The sequence below is a fragment of the Zea mays genome, chromosome 8, assembly GCF_902167145.1.
Source record: "Zea mays cultivar B73 chromosome 8, Zm-B73-REFERENCE-NAM-5.0, whole genome shotgun sequence".
NCBI lineage: Eukaryota > Viridiplantae > Streptophyta > Magnoliopsida > Poales > Poaceae > Zea > Zea mays.
In genome coordinates, this window is record NC_050103.1 from 4,183,131 (window position 1) to 4,200,525 (window position 17,395).

The 17,395-nt window shown below is 41.5% G+C and overlaps 1 protein-coding gene across 2 annotated transcripts; it reads left to right on the forward strand.

Annotated features, from left to right (window-relative positions):
• Positions 1-6,170: 6,170 nt before the first annotated feature.
• LOC100273653 (PQ loop repeat family protein) lies at positions 6,171-13,589 on the forward strand. Of its 2 annotated transcripts, none has more exons than XM_008656370.4 (14): positions 6,171-6,598; positions 7,538-7,789; positions 7,940-7,982; positions 8,544-8,570; positions 8,651-8,749; positions 9,095-9,279; positions 9,521-9,695; positions 9,775-9,894; positions 10,060-10,176; positions 10,695-10,715; positions 11,847-11,905; positions 12,353-12,443; positions 13,005-13,122; positions 13,253-13,589. In XM_008656370.4, exons 2-13 carry the CDS (start codon positions 7,551-7,553, stop codon positions 13,083-13,085), a joined length of 1,257 nt encoding a protein of 418 aa, XP_008654592.1. In that variant the 5' UTR covers positions 6,171-6,598; positions 7,538-7,550; the 3' UTR covers positions 13,086-13,122; positions 13,253-13,589. The 2 variants fall into 2 exon arrangements, with proteins under 2 accessions (XP_008654592.1, NP_001141539.1); NM_001148067.1 differs by having other exon boundaries at positions 6,252-6,405; positions 13,253-13,587.
• The last annotated feature ends 3,806 nt before the right edge of the window (positions 13,590-17,395 follow it).

A 17,395-nucleotide genomic window follows, 5' to 3' on the forward strand; every position in this document is an offset into this window, starting at 1 on the left:
ATCCCTCACTATTCAAAATTGAGTAGTAAGGAATTCTAGCCCCCTCAATCCACTCCTTTAACTTTGATCCCAAATAAACCCTTAGAGACCTCTCAATTAGGGTTGTTCATGCCCTCATGATGTTTGTAGTGTGTCATTTAGCCTACCTGTATAATAGTTAGTTCTTCATAATTAATGTAGGATCCCACTTGTCTCTCTCACAAAGTTTCTTAGTTCTTGTGTCTAAAAGCATGTTTGTTTGGGATAATCCAACTTATTTAGTTTCAAATAAATTAGATTATATAAATTGGACATATTATAAATCTCAAACAAACATACCCTAAGTCGGCTACGAATTTAAGTATGCAATGTGCCCTATCTCCTCTTCTCTATCCTTCACCTTAGCATTTTGGGGGTGTTTGGTTCCCGCCTCCTAAAATTTAGTGACTAAAGTTTAGTCACTTTTAGTCCTAAAATATCAAATGGGGTGACTAAAATAGGTGTTTCAAACAGGATTTCTAAGGAGTAAAGTTTAGTCTCTAAAGTTTATAAGGGTGACTAAGAGGGGACATTTGGTTTAAAGAACCAATCCATTCTAGATTATGTGGTGCATCATGAGTCTATTTGATAAATTTGGTGAAATGAATTGATTTCTTATATTGTTACTAATTATTTTTTATGAGAAATAGGATGGTGATGAATCAACCGATTTCATTTTATAAACCAAACAATAAAGTGGGGAGTGTGAAGATAATAGAATACCTCATTAGTCAAACTAAAAGGTTGTAAAGGAACCAAACACTCTCTTAGCCATCTCATTATACTTGCCCAAACGGGGAGATGCTTCTCGATGCAACTGCTATCCCGGCTGACTCATCATCATTCTATACCCTTTTCGTGATCTGTCCTGATTATTGTCAGTATCATATCTTGCTCCCCGTCAAAAAGCAGAGTCGCCACTAGTGATGGAATATGCAGGTCGAAAAGCGAGGGGGAAAGAAGAAAAAAAGGTGACGGGTTTGGCCACTATGCCAGCACGGACAGGTCCACGGACACACACGAGAGACGAGCCCATCCGTGCGTGTTAGCTATTTCGTGGTTGGCCCTAATCGTGCTCAGCGATTTTATTGATTATGGGTGTGAATGGTTGGCCCTAACTCAGCTACCCACCCTTTTGTTTAGTCGTCTATATCCCTTTTATTGTGAGCTGATGCAAATAGTGCACCTGAGCGAGGCTACGAAAGAACTGTCATTTTAGTCGTATGCCCGTATGAACACAGCTAGACTGGGCATAAAAACCAAGACCTGGTTTTAATTAGTTTTATTGTTATATCTCTTGATTAATGAATCAATTTTACTTTTGCGTTTCTAATATTTTTATGAGCAAAAATGCATGTCACTAACTATATAATTTTTTTGCCTTCTTTTTCACCCACTACCGGAATCGCGTTCTTTGCCGAGTGTCTAAGACACTCGGCAAATGCTATTTTACATTCGGCAAAGGCTTTGCCGAGTGTAACACTCGGCAAAAAACACTCGGCAAAGATTTTATCGGCAAAGGGTTCTTTGCCGAGTGCTTTTTTCGGACACTCGGCAAAGACTTTGCCGAGTGCCAAAAAGCACTAGTCAAAGAAAAACACTCGGCAAATTAAGAATCGAAAAAATTAAAAAAAACAGCAAAACATTTTTTAAATTATAGGAACAACTCTCCAACCCTACCCTATTACCTTATCCGTTGCTCTATCATTTTTCACTATTATTTTGAATCAAACTTATATGTTTTGTAAATGGTGAGATTCGAACTCGCAAAACCTCTCTCTCGCGCATACCCTCCTATACCACTACACTACTACACCAATTATGTTTATATTACGTTTCCATTCCCCATGTACTATAACAAATCGAGAGTAATTTGATTATTTAAGACACTAAATGAGTTCATTTGAAAATGTGACCAACTATAAAGTTGCATAACTTTTTGAGATCTAAAAGTTTTATTTTAATAGTTTCTACATCCGAGACCGTTTATAAAATTTGAATTTTAAATTTAAAAACTTCACACGAAGTTTTCAATGATAAGATGATTTCAAATCAAAAAATTGTCAACTACAAAGTTTCATTACATTTCAAGACCTACAACTTTTATTTTGGTGGTTTTTCCATCCGAGACAGTTTGAAAAATTCAAATTTTAAAATTCAAACATAGTTTTGCATACCAAGATGTTTTCAAACTAAAACATTGTCAACTACAAAGTTTCATAACTCTTCAATACCTACAACTTTCACGTTGGTGGTTTTTCCTTTCGAAGTCGTTTTCAAAATTCGAATTTTAAATTTTTTAAATTCAGACGTAGTTTTCGTTGACAATATGACTTTAAATGAAAAAGTTGTCAACTATAAACTTCTATAACTTCTCAAGATCTACAAAGTTTATTTTGGTTGTTTGGTAATTTGTTTATCTCAGATGATGGTTCTAACAATATGCACAAATTCTATACGTCTCTCTCGTAGTTTCATAAACTACGAGAGAGATATAGATTTTATGAACAAATTTATTTTTATTTTGTCATATGAAGAAATGTTCAATATATAAATTGTACATCATGATGAGTTATACAAATTTGTAGTTGAAAACTTTTTCATTTGAATTAATTTACTACTTTAAAATGTGATTTTTAAATTGTCTTTGCCTAGTGTTGGAGAAAAAAACACTCGGCAAAGAGCTCTTTGCCGAGTGTTGTATTTGTGACACTCGGCAAAGAGTTCTTTGCCGAGTGTCAAAAAAAGACACTCGGCAAAGAAACTCTTTGCCGAGTGTCAAAAATAAAACACTCGGCAAAGAGCTTCTTCGCCGAGTGTTTTCTTTTACCGAGTGTTTTTTGCGTGGCACTCGGCAAAGAGCTCTTTGCCGAGTGCCCGAAATAAAACACTCGGCAAAGAATTTGGCACTCGGCAAAGAGATAAATTCCGGTAGTGACCGAGCCAACTAATCAAAATATATACTGGACTTGACGTAACAGAGAAACAAAACCAATAAAAAAAGTGTGGTTCATTAAGTGTACTATAACAGTATAACTCAACTAAGTGTGTGTTAGGGCATGATTGGCATGACCATGTTCAGCACCTCTACTCCAAAACTCTGGGTGGAGCAAGCTCTGCTCTAGAGTTTAGATGCAGAGCATGTCTAGTTTGCTTTTTTAACCCCATGTCTAGTTTGCTTTTTTAGAGATTTCAGAGCAGCAAAACAGATACTTCAAAAATTTGTACTATAGCTTTGAAAACTATATGGAGTTTGTAACTCTGGAGTTAGAGTGGTTGGCAGACTCTTACCAGCTCCTTTTTAGAGTTCTGCTCTAGAGCCATGCGAAACACGCTCTGCCTCCCAAAGTTTTTCGCTTGAGATAAAACTTTGCCGAATGAGACAATACAACGCTTGACAAAGTTTACAAAACTAGTTTTATTTTTACAACTAAAATGCCAAAAACGTATCATATTAACATTGTAAACTTATTAGTTTTAAAACATATACAAGTGATATACATCTATTTACATTTCGTACTCCATGGTATTTTAGATCCACTAGCAACCATATATTTCATACATTATAACATATATATATAGCTTATTGTATAGTCACCTGGATAATTTATCGTATAGGAGACAATGCTGTTCTGAGATCTGTATTAGCTAAATTTTACATAACCGAGAACAACCGGATACAGAGTTAGATAATAGCTTTCTCTAAGAGTTTGTTTCAACTCAATTAGTAAGCAACTAAAATTAGCTGAGAGATTTATAACAGGTAAGCCATTAGTTGGTTAGTTGCATGCTTGAACCTAATTAAAACTGTCGGCGTTTCGGACCCGCGAGGACCGTCAACCGACTAGTGAATTTATCGCTGCGTGCCCCTGCCCAGATGGGTTGATGCAAGATGGAACACAAGAGAGAGAATGAGACTTGTATTATCTTGCACCGCGGTGCTTGTAGTAGGGGTTACAAGCGTCGCAAGAGGGCGAGAGCGAGAGAGAGAGAGTTCGGTCTTGAGGTGAGGCGCCTGAGTTGGCCTCCACCGCGTCTCTCCTACTCTGCCCGCCTATGCTCATCCTCTCCCTGTGTGCATGTTTGTGCTCCTGTCTGTGCTCCTTCCCCCCTTAGGAAGGCCTTGGATATCCCCTTTTATAGATACAAGGAGATGCCCAGCTGTACAATGGGGGTGTAGCTATGCGCTAACGTGGCTGGCGGAGAAGTGCCTTGAGCCCTGTATACGTGCTAACGTGGCTGTCGGAGAAGTGCCTTAAGCCCTATAGAAGCATAGCTGGCGATGCGACATGGATCCTATTGACGTTTCCTTGCTTCCGTAGGGGGTTGAGAGCAACCGACGTCATGGGCGCACGTGGGGAACCATAATTACCTATTACCGGAGTAACCTTAGATGGGACACCGGTCTTGTTCCTTCATAGCCTGAGGCAGCTAGCTAGGAGTAGGGTAATGATGTATCCCCTGTAGCGTAGTCGGTCCGAGGCCGAGGTCGGGCGAGGCGGAGACTTCTCCTGAGGCCGAGGCCGAGGCCGAGGTCGGGCGAGGATGTGACTCCTCCCGAGGCCAAGGCTGAGGCCGAGGCCTGGGGTCGGGCGAGGCGGAGACCTTCTCCCGAGGCCGAGGTTGAGGCTGAGGTCTGAGGTCGGGTGAGGCGGAGCTCCCTGTTGCGTCCGAGGCTGAACTCGCGGGAGATCGTGACTCAGTTCTACCCTGGTGGTTGGCACAGTAGTCGGAACGGGATGAATAGCGTTGTTTTCCTGTCATATCGGTCAGTAAAGGGGTGAAATGACTGCTGTCACTTCGACCTTGCCGACTGAGGCGCGCGTGTCAGGATAAGGTGTCAGACAATCCCTGCATTAAATACGCATGCGATACGGTCGGTTGGTAGGACGATCCAGTCGAGGTCGCTGTATGACAAAGTTTGCCCGAGCTGGGCTTCGGACGAGCCGAGGGTGTGCCTACTGCTTGAGGAGGCCCTCGGGCGAGGCGTGAATTCGTCTGGGACTACTGTTTCTGCCCGAGGCCGGGCTCATGCGAGGCAGGGTTGCGTCCCGTGGTAGACGAGGCCTTGACTTGAACCGCGCTCTATCAGCTGTTGATGGTTTGTTCTGAAGATGTTTTCCAGCCGTGTTTAGGAACATTGGAGGTACCCCTAATTACGGTACCCGACAAAAACAAACCAATTTTATTAGCCGGTTAATAAGAGGTTTGAAAGATGGCATAAGATAGGTCATTGAACAGTTTAAACTAGATTATAAACTAGTTTTTTTTATTAGCTAGAACTTTTTTAGCGGTCAACTTATTTTATTTAGTTAATCTAAGTAGGGTCTAAAATAAGTTGAAAACACAACTTATGTATATAGATACGAGATACATAGAAACACGCCTTATTATAGATTTATTAATAACCCTAACTTGAATATGTACATGTACATTGTAACCTAAAATACCTCGGAGGCGTCCTGCTATGCTGTGAGAAAATAAAGTTTTAGGACTAGTTTGACAACTTTATTTATTTAAATTTTTATATCTTTCTAAAGAAAATCGGTTTTCTTTCTTTGGAAAAATGGAAACCTCTCGAAAAAATAAAGTATCTAAGCTAGTCTGGTCATGCAGGTTCCGTATAAGTTGCTTAAAGGCTCGTTTGTTTTTACTTGTATGTATCTTAGATCGAAGTGAAAATTAAACTAGATTACACAATCTGACTAACACATGTAGATTGAAAACGAATACGAAGTTGTTGCGGGTTTGCCCGGATGGATCAGGTCATCAGGTTGAGACACGAAGAAGCGAAGTTTGAGCCGCTGTTCCATTTCCCATACTGGCGGCAGACGCGCCGAAGAGCCTGACGTGCGAGCCTGTGCCACACTGCCCCACGGCCCCCACGCCCGGAAGTGGCTCGATGCCAAGAGGTTTTTACGCGGCGCGCGGCGGGTCATCTCACAGTCCCATCTGCAGGAGAGTCCGGAGCGGAGGCCGGGCGGGAGCGGGACCGCGAGGGGGCGAGGGGCCCAGGGCAACGCACAACGCGCCGGCGGTGACCAGTAGCGGGCAGCCACGCGGCGCAACCCGCCGAAAGAGTAGGGCCTCGCGAATCGCGATCGCGAGGGGAGGGGCAACAGCGGCGGCTGGCAATAAAAGCTCGCGTCGACCGCCCCTGCCATGCCTCCACACTCCTCCCTGTCTCGGCTTCGATTCCGCACTTCCCAGTTCCCTTCCCACATTCCCACACCCGCCTGCCTTCCTTCCCGTCGCCTTCTTCCCCGCTCCTCCGTGTCCCACTCCCGTACGTGATACGCCCTCGGGCTCGGAGAAGGAAAAGCCCGCTCTGGCACCAGCTCCTCGCATCGCATCTCCCCTGCCAGGGACCAGGCATCCCTCGTCCCGGTACGTCGTGCCTCCTCACCTCCCTTTTTCCAAACTCTCGTCTGCTGCTTTACTTCGCCCCGCCCAGCCCCGCTGGCGAGGTTGAGTTTATTGGTGCTGCCGGGACCGGGAGTGTGCTTGCGCGTTCGGTTTTACCGCAATGGGGGAGATGTCCGGGCCGTGTTCGTTCTTCCTGGCGATGACGCTCTGACAGGTTAAGCCCGGGTCGATGCGCTCAGTTTGAATCCTACTCCTTGTTTTTTCTTTTGTTCATTTATTTAGGGAAGACGATGACGCTATCACGCTATCGAATCTTAGACTGGGACGCGACCTGTGCATTCTAGTCGACAATGCAGTTGGTGCTCCTGCTTTCCTTCGTTGCCAGAGACAATACCATTGCCATGCTAGCCAGATAGATAAGATAGCTAGGCCGCAACCAGAGGAGAGGGGAGGCGAAGGAAATTTGAATCTTTTCCCCTATTGTTCACATTGAATGGAAAAACTAATTGTACGATCTCTAGGCTGCTTAACTCGTGGTGTCAATCTATTGGACGTGGAGGATTTAAATTTCAATGTGTCAGTGTGTTGGTGCATCCTTGCAGACACTAGCCGTTCTACCCCTGACGAGGAATTGAGGACCACGTTAGCTTTCGTTGTGTCTTCACGCCGACTGTGGAGACCTAATCTTTGTCCTTTGTTCCGGGAACACGTGAGAGATTCGTGCCCGTCCGTATATTTGTTTTGATCCAATTTGTTGTTTAGCTCAGTTCAGCAGGTCGGTCAATAATTTATGCTTCCCTTCTTTGAAAGGTTGAATTAAAGCATTCTGTTCCATCGTTGGTTCCATCTTTTCATTTGAAAGAGAAATAAAAAGGTAAGGGCTAGTTTGTAAACTTAAATTCTCTATAGGATTTTTGAGAATTTACAGGAAAGTTAAGCTAATTTCCCCCTCAATCCCCGGTAATCCGGAATTTAAGTTTCAAACTAGCCCTAAGTAATGCAAATTTTGCTCTAGTTCTTTCCCGTGCAGAGAGCCGCATGATAATGCTTTATACCGATCAGATTGACGACCGTGCAGAGAGCAGCATGATAATGCTTTATACCGATCATGATAATGCTTTATACCATTCCCCCCCTGCAATTTGTGCCTCAGGTCTGGAGCAGATATGGGTGTCATCGGAGGAACACCTCCTGCAAGCTGCCCAACAACCCGGCACTGCGCAGAATGGGCCCGAATCTACTTGAAGTACTGCTTGTGCAGCCAGAAGGAAGGCGCTGCTCTGGCACTTGGACTAATCAGTGTCGTAAGCTGGGGCCTCGCCGAGGTGCCACAGATAATGACAAATTACAGACACAAGTCAACAGAGGGGCTCTCTGTCGCCTTCCTTATGACCTGGATTGTTGGGTATGCTACGTCAGATGTCTTCTCCTACTTGGAATTGGATGCGAATATATTATTTCACATGCCTTCTGCTCCTTGCATGCTTACACTTGTACCTTCTTCTTAAGCGTCGAACCCTGTATAATTCCATGTTATGCTTCTATGATTGTGCAGAGATTTGTTTAACCTTGCCGGTTGCTTCCTCGAACCTGCAACTGTAAGAACCATTACTTGTACTTCTTTTTCTGAGCCATCTTCAACAGTAATTTGACATATGTATATTGTAGGACATTGACAGTTCTGTATTTGATCTAATATCGAATACCAGCTTCTTAACGAAAGTAATGGCATTTATTTTGTATAGTGTAATGTGGTGTTATCATTAACAGAATGGATATTATTCTACTTGTTTCTGCCAGCCTTCATTATTCTATGAATCCCTAAACTGCACCATAAGATTCTACTTGTTTCTGCCAGCATTATTAACTTTTATTGTACGTTCACAATTATTCATGAACTGACACATTATGGCACCACAGAATATGGATAGTTAGACAGGAATTCCAAATAGATCTGTATTAATATTTGTGACAAAATAGCATTTGTGGAAGATGATTCATATGGTATTTGCCATAAAATTGCTCTAGTGTGCAACTGTGCATTGATATATTCACCTTTTTCCTTTTGACACGATGAAATTATTCATGAGATTGTATGAGAATTTTATTTTTTTCCTAAAATGCCAAATATAATATTTTCATTTTGTTCATAATTGCAGCTGCCAACTCAGTTCTACATGGCACTGGTAAGGCACAATACCAAGTTTCTCTTATCTTTATTTTGATTCCTGCAGCGTAATGACTGAACTTAGCTTTTGCAATGCAGCTATATACCATCACAACTCTGATTCTTACTGGACAGACGATCTACTATAGCCACATCTACCATCATCTTAAACTAAAAAACTCCAGGGCAGCTAGCAAGGTAGTTACTCTTGGGCATGCAGATAATCATTTTGGGCTTTTGGCATCCTTTTTTTTATGAAATTTGTTCTGGGTATTGGGAAATGTATGTAGCACTCTGTTAACAACTGTGATAAGCCAACCATATTTGGCTTGCACTTGTGCGTTCATAAATTATCCCATCTCATAGTTTAGCAGTTCAGTGTTCTTTATTTGCTCTTTCTAGTCTTATTGAATTATCCTTGATTTGATATCTGAAGATTTATTAATTTTAGGGAATGTTCACTTGATATTGTCACGGAACTATAACTTTTACTGCATTCTAAATACGAAACTGCCTCTCTTTTGGGTACACCTGTGGTTTCAGCCTCAAAAGCATCAATACCGGGATGCTTCATTACGCGAAAAGCTTTTGGGTGCCAAGGGCAGTGCAGCATCAAGAAACAATGAATCAGATACTACAGTTCTTATTCCAAGCTCACCTATCCCTGTTAATATGAAATTGGTTGACCAATACCATGGAAGCAGCTCCAACGCTGACTACTACTACATGTAATCTTCTTGAGCTGCTTAAGTTTCCCTACATATCTTTCCTTTATAAAAGCTATTATCCACCATCTGTTAAAACAAAGTTATATATTTTTTTCTTTAATTGAATGAACCTGATAATAATTATGCTCTTCAGTTGCTACTTATTTAACTGTTGGGTGGTTCTGCTTTCACTACTTTGCAATATGCTAACAAATAGTCAAATACAAGTTCAGGAATTAAAAGTTTGTAGTTGATTGTACAGGTCAGCAAGGTCCTTGTCCAGGAGTCCAGTGCCAACTGCTGGTATATGGTCCGGCAGTAATCGTCAATCATCAAGAAGTCCTCCACAAATGAATGATCAAAGGGGATCTTTAATTGGTGAGATCGCTCCGGAACATTCTGCACCATCTACTGTTACAAAAAATGCCCTCTCAGTGGTAAGTTAATTGCAATCAACTTGCTATGTTATGTCATGCAGGTTGGAACTATAAGTGTTTATTAATATTAATGTTTCAGGCACCATGGATGGGTCTTCTATTGGGTACGTGCCTCTTGCACATTTTGATTGGAAACAAACATAGGGAGATGGCAAGTGGCACTGTCATACCAATTGGAAGAAGGCTTTTACTGTTTGTGGTAAGCTTAATGTTCCTCTCCAGTTTTTTCAGGCCTGTGCGCTGAGTTGCTGACACAGAACATAATTTACAGATCATTTACATGAATTAAATTATCTGGTATAAATTTTACTGTAACTTCAATGGTGATTAACAACACCTTAATAAATTTGTTTTTATGCCATAGGATGATCATGGAAATTCATCGCTTAGCCAGAGCAGTGGAAGTGAAATTGGAAGCTTTCTTGGTTGGGCTATGGCAATGATTTATATGGGTGGGCGGCTTCCCCAGATTTTGTTAAATGTGAGACTTCACAAAAACAGACATTTACTTTTCGTGATTTCTCTTATAGGAAATAGATTTTCTGTATTACAATACTGGGTTACTATATGTAGAATATATCAGGTACAAAAAAAATCTATTGATGCAAACCTTGTAAACCAACACAAGAATGGAGATGTGAGGATCTTTTTAAAAATATCCAGTGCGAGGTGGAAGGGTTGATTTGGAATATGATATTTTTAAAAAGGTCCTCCCACCTCCATTCTTGGATTGGTTTGCACAGTTTACACCTAAAATGTTTCATACTACATAGGGCCAATAATCTTATTACTGTATTGTGGGATGAGTGGTGGGAGGTGGGAAGTATCCTTACCAGGATACCATAGCCAGTCAATTCGTATTTGTACCATACATATCCTTAATGAAATGCTTTCCGTTACTTATATATAGCTGTTTTAGTTAAGAGATGCTCTGTCTAAATAATAACATAATGCCTCATAGTATGTTCCGACTTCTGAACTTTCTTTACTACCCTGCAGATGCAAAGAGGCCACGTTGAGGCAAGTGTACAATCATCTCCATAGATACTCTTATTTGTTTTTACAAACACCACCTTTTCTTATTTGTTCGTAATTATTCACCATTAATAAAGTACTCCCTCTGTCTCAAATTATAGGCTGCTGAATATGATATATCTAGATATATAATAGGAAGGCAAAACGATCTATTGGAATGGAGAATAATTGAATAGGCAGTTTTTAGTTAAAAGTGTACAATTTACCAAGAAAAAAAGTTTTGGTCAAAAAGTGAGCAGCAAAAGAAAAATTAGTCATTGTAAAGAGGTTACATTTACCTCGAGCCCTGTTGGCATTTGGGTTGCAGTTCATCTCCTATTTCTTAAATAGGATGCCATGTATTTGTAACAAACATAAAAAACCATTAGTTTAACGTCCACTGTAACCTAGAGGGGATTTGTCAGGTCAGTACTCCTGATTGATGTTCACTCAGTGTCTTTTAAATTGAGTCAGGAACGCGGTATCAGAAGTTTTTCTCGCATTTTATAGATCTCATTTAAGATTGAACCGTCTTGTGAATAGACTATAGAGACTGAACTAGATAATAGTACCAAGGCACAATAGCAATTATATACATGAGGGACACGAGAAAAAAATCTTAAACTAGAAGATTACACTAATACCTTAACCATTATACCTTAACCCTGAAGGAGACGGACGGTCGGTCTGTCAGTTCATTCCGCCCTTGAAGACAGACATGTGGCCATGGGGGGATGGGAGCACGGTGACGGTGACGGGACTGCGGCGAACAAAGATGGATCTTCCCGGGCAGTGTAGGGAATAGAAGGGTGTTAGCTGGATAAAAAATACAGAGCTTTGGTAGCTTGTAACAAATAAAGAAAAACTGGACTAGGTAATAATATTGAGGCCCAGGGACTATATACATTAGGACAGATACGGGAGAAAAACGCCTAAACTAAAAGATTACACCAATATCCTTGACTATTATACCTTAACAAACTTTACTAACAGACACTTCAACACCTACCGTTCGAATACGAGCTATTTTTCTGAATATTTTCTCTGTCAAATATCCAACTGTACCTGCAATCGTCTGTTTGTAATGATTTTTCCCCTGTTACATGGCTAACTATTATGATTTTTAATTATATTCAGGGGCTGAATCCATTGATGTTTACCTTTGCTTTACTGGGAAATTCAACATACGTAGGAAGGTAATGCATGGATCCAAATTCCATAGATTTAACAATGTAATTTATAATGTTATTCAGGGGCTGAATCCATTAATGTTTACTTTTGCTTTAGTGGGAAATTCAACATGCGTAGGAAGGTAATGCATGAATCCAAATTCCATAGATTTATTCTTTCCCAGTAGTATCTTGCCAAGTTACACGGGACAATTTCTATAGAATAATCTACTTAACTTAGTTGCATGTTTTATTTTTTTTTAGAAAAAGAATTCTATGCCATTCTGTCAATGTGATTTTATGAGACATATTAGCTTTGCTTATTGTGCCTTGTAGTTTGCACAGGCTATCACTGTTCTCACATATCATTTGAATTTGTCTCGAATGAATAAGCATGTCAACTTTTCTTATTGTGTGATCTTGAACCTAGTGGCATGCATTACTGTTCTCTCATTCCTTTTTTTTTCAATGCAGTATACTTGTAAATAGCTTGGACTGGTCGAAACTTAGACCAAATCTCCCGTGGCTTGTAGAATCGGGAGGATGTGTTTTGCTGGATTCTTGTGTATCCTTTACAGCTCTTCTACTTTGAGCACAGTACGTTTCTACTTTATAATATTTGTCCTAGCATAAATGGAATGTAACAAATGTTTGAGAAGAATATTAGTTACAGAAAAAGACTGGCCCTTAGGTAAGTACTGAGTACACAGTAGCTAATCCTTGGCCAATGAATGATCATGCCTGATTCCTTTTGGCTGAGGTCAATCCATGTAAGGCTTATTTTGTCTCAGAGAAGTTAAATATTATAGACTCCGACCAATAATTAGTCAAATTATTATATGGATAGTCAGCGTACAAAAACAGCACCAATAGATTCATATATTCAAACCGCATTCAAGATGCTGCTTATTTTTTTAGCATTGATAATAACATGTAAGGGTAACCATATTTTTAAAGGCTTTCTTAATTTGAAAATACAGACCAAATTGATGGTCGGAGTGAGTACCCACTGATACAGAACATAGTCATTTTCCGTATGCATTAATGATTCAGAGCCTAAACTTGTTGGAGTAGTTGGGTTGCTAATTTACCATTACTGGACAACCCCTTAACCATGTTTCCGCAGATTATTCTTCAGTTCCTTTATTTCCATTATCGGAAACGAAGGGAGCCTTCGGATGAGCACGACAACGCAGACAAAGCCTGACTGATATAGAAACTACTGTTTCTTCTTCGGCTCAAAGGTGCGGTTCCTCGTATTATGAACATTCATCACGCTGCGTTGCAGTTCTTGCGTTAAAGTACGGAGATAGAACGTATGCATATTCAGCAGCTCACTGTATTCTAACTGTATGCGTGCTGTTGCGTATACAGAACTGAAGCTGAAATGGGTACCGACACCGACCTGCCTCCTACAACGGGCTCTGGATAGCAGCAGCATCGTTGTTACCTGAAGATTTGGAGCGTCGTTTCACTGGTTGCTGCTTGGAGGGTACTTCTCACCGCCGTCATGTCCTGTGGAGAGCCTTGTGAACTATTATTTGTCTTGTAGTGTCAAAATGTCTTGTTTTTTTGTATTTATTTATATCAGATATTTGATGTTGGCTGGTCTGCTTTTGTTTTATATTCTTTTTTGTGTGTGTGCGCGCTGCAGAAACTTGCACGAGAAATGTACATTCGTCGAATAAAAATGTGCTTATTCTCGTTTTAATTTCTGATGAGTTTGGCAGCTGGTTCAGTGGTTCCTTTATTTTGACCGCCTGCAGATGTGAGTTGCTTGAGGAAAACGGACTGGAGGGTAGTTGAACTGCCAAAATGACTTCTTGTTTTATTGTCTGATCCAACGGCGTGCACTACGGACTCTCGGTCCTTATATCTCGCACTTGAGACTACTGTTGCAACTATTGTTGTAGGAGAGGATCTGGCGAGGAGGGCCGGGGTGCTCCTCTCCGGTCTAACCCAATTTTCTTAAGGAAGACTTTATTGTTGTGTTAGAAATGACCAACTTAAATTCCATAGGGCCCAAAGGACAAAAGTACAGAGAGAACCCTAGAGTATAAAAAATATATAGACACTAACACCTCCCTCAAACTCATGATAAATCAACAACATTGAGTTTGGAAGGAAGAAAACTATGATGAGCTCTAGTATGAGTCGTAGACTCTTGATAAGCAAATTTGCAAGTTGTAACTCTGAAGGCACATACTGAAGGGAAACCACATGATCCTGAACTGCAGACCGAACATAAAACAGTCGATGGCAATGTGTTTTGTAAGTTGATGCTTCATCGGATCCTCAGCAATATTAATGGCACCAGTATTAACACAGTGCATATGTGTAGGAATAGTAAGAGAAATCCCAATGTCAGCCAACAGCCACTGAAGCCATGTCACCTCAGCCGTCACACAAGCCAGAGCACGCAACTCAGCCTCAGCACTGGAACGAGCAACAACAGTATGCTTTTTGGTCTTCCATGTAACCAAGGAGGAGCCAAGGAAGACACAATAGGCAGAGTTGGACTTGAAATTCGAAGGATCAGTACCCCAAGTTGCATCATAATAAGCAGGGAGCTGGTGCTACAAAAGAACAAACGACGGTCAATGGTACCGCGAATGTACCGAAGGACACGAAGAAGGTGGCCATAGTGGATGATAGTGGGTGCAGACATGAACTGACTTAGAATATGAACAACATAGGAGATATCAGGACGAGTTATGCCAAGGCAGACAAGACTGCCAACAAGATGGCGATAACAAGTGGGATCCGCAACAGGAACACCATCGATGGCACGAAGACGAAGGTGAAGATCCATGGGAGTGTCCACAGAACGGTGATCGGTAAGACCAGCATGATCAAGGAAGTCCTGAATGTATTTGCGCTGAGAGAGGTAATAGCCATCAGGTGTGGAGGTGACCTCAATCCCAAGAAAGAAGCTAAGAGGACCTAAGTCAGACATGTGGAACTACGCACGGAGTCATGCCTTGACGAAGGCAATGTAATCAAGATCATCACCAGTGATCAGCATATCATCAACATAGAGAAGAATGAGGGTGCGACCTCAAGATGAAGTGTGAACAAAGAGAGCAGGATCATGTTTGATGGCAACGAAGCCAACAGCAGTGACAACAGAGGTGAAGCGCTCAAACCAGGCTTGAGGAGCCTTCTTGAGGCCATAAAGAGAACGACGAAGTCGACATATGTGACCATCAGGAACAAGGTAACCAGGCGGAGGATGCATGTAGACTTCCTCATGCAACTCACCATGAAGGAAAGCATTCTTCACGTCAAGTTATGAGATAGCCCACCGGCGAACAGAGGCAACAACAAGGGTATGGACAGTGGTCCTATGAGCAATAGGAGCGAAGGTGAAAGTCGCCTAGAGGGGGGGTGAATAGGGCGAATCTAAAATTTACAAACTTAAGCACAACTACAAGCCGGGTTAGCGTTAGAAATATAAACGAGTCCGAGAGAGAGGGCGCAAAACAAATCGTGAGCAAATAAAGAGCGAGACACGATGATTTGTTTTACCGAGGTTCGGTTCTTGCAAACCTACTCCCCGTTGAGGTGGTCACAAAGACCGGGTCTCTTTCAACCCTTTCCCTCTCTCAAACGGTCACTTAGACCGAGTGAGCTTCTCTTCTCAATCAAACGGAACACGAAGTTCCCGCAAGGACCACCACACAATTGGTGTCTCTTGCCTCGGTTACAATTGAGTTTGTCACAAGAAGAATGAGAAAGAAAAGAAGCGATCCAAGCGCAAGAGCTCAAATGAACACAACAAATCTCTCTCTAATCACTAAAGCTTTTGTGTGGAGTTGGGAGAGGATTTGATCTCTTTGGTGTGTCTTGTATTGAATGCTATAGCTCTTATAAGGTGTAGAAGTGTAGAAACTTGGATGCCATTGAATGTGGGGTGGTTGGGGTATTTATAGCCCCAACCACCAAAATGGTCGTTGGAAGTGTGCTGTCGCATGGTGCACTGGACAGTCCGGTGTGCCACCGGACACTGTCCGGTGCGCCAGCCACGTCAGCAGACCGTTGGGGTTCGATCGTTGGAGCTCTGACTTGTGGGGCCTCTGGGCTGTCCGGTGGTGCACCGGACAGGTCCTGTAGACTGTCCGGTGCGCCAACTGCGCGTGCTCTGACTCTGGCGCACACTGTAGCGCATTGAATGCGGTTGCAGACGACCGTTGCGCGCGAAGTAGTCGTTGCTCCGCTGGCACACCGGACAGTTCGGTGTGCACCGGACACTGTCCGGTGAATTATAGCGGAGCGCCCTCTGAATTTCTCGAAGGTGAAGAGTTCAGCCTCGAGTGCCCTGGTGCACCGGACACTGTTCGGTGCGCCAGACCAGGGTGCCTTTGGGTTGTCTTTTGCTCTCTTTGTTTGAACCCTTTTCTTGGTCTTTTTATTGGCTTATTGTGAACCTTTGGCACCTGTAGAACTTATAGACTGGAGCAAACTAGTTAGTCCAATTATTTGTGTTGGGCAATTCAACCACCAAAATCAATTAGGAAAAAGTTGTAAGCCTAATTCCCTTTCAATCTCCCCCTTTTTGGTGATTGATGCCAACACAAACCAAAGCAAATATAGAAGTACATAATTGAACTAGTTTGCATAATTGTAAGTGCAAAGGTTACTTAGAATTGAGCCAATATAAATTCTCATAAGATATGCATGGATTGTTTCTTTATATTTTTAACATTTTGGACCACGCTTGCACCACATGTTTTGTTTTTGCAAATTCTTTTGTAAATTCTTTTCAAAGTCCTTTTGCAAATAGTCAAAGGTAAATGAATAAGATTTTGAGAAGCATTTTCAAGATTTGAAATTTTTTTCCCTTGTTTCAAATGCTTTTTCTTTGACTTAAACAAAACTCCCCCTCAATAAATTCCTCCTCTTAGTATTCAAGAGGGTTTTAAGATACCAATTTTTGAAGGTGCTATTTTCTTCCCCTTTTGAACACAATAAGATAAGATACCAATTTGAAAAACTCTTTTTAAAATAAGGTGGTGGTGCGTTCCTTTTGCTTTGGGCTAATACTTTCTCCCCCTTTGGCATGAATCGCCAAAAACGGATACTTTGAGTGAAATATAAGCCCTCTTCTAACTACTTTCTCCCCTTTGGCAAATAAAACATGAGTGAAGATTATACCAAAGATGGAGTGTTGCTCGGAGCGACGGCGAAGGATGAGTTATGGAGTGGAGTGGAAGCCTTTGTCTTCGCCGAAGACTCCAATTCCCTTTCAATACACCTATGACTTGGTTTGAAATATACTTGAAAACACATTAGTCATAGTATATAAAAGAGATATGATCAAAGGTATAGTAATGAGCTATGTATGCAAGACATCAAAAGAAATTTCTAGAATCAAGAATATTTAGCTCATGCCTAAGTTTATTAAAAGTTTGTTCATCAAGTGGCTTGGTAAAGATATCGGCTAATTGTTCCTTAGAGTTAATATATGCAATCTCGATATATCCCTTTTGTTGGTGATCCCTTAAGAAATGAAACCGA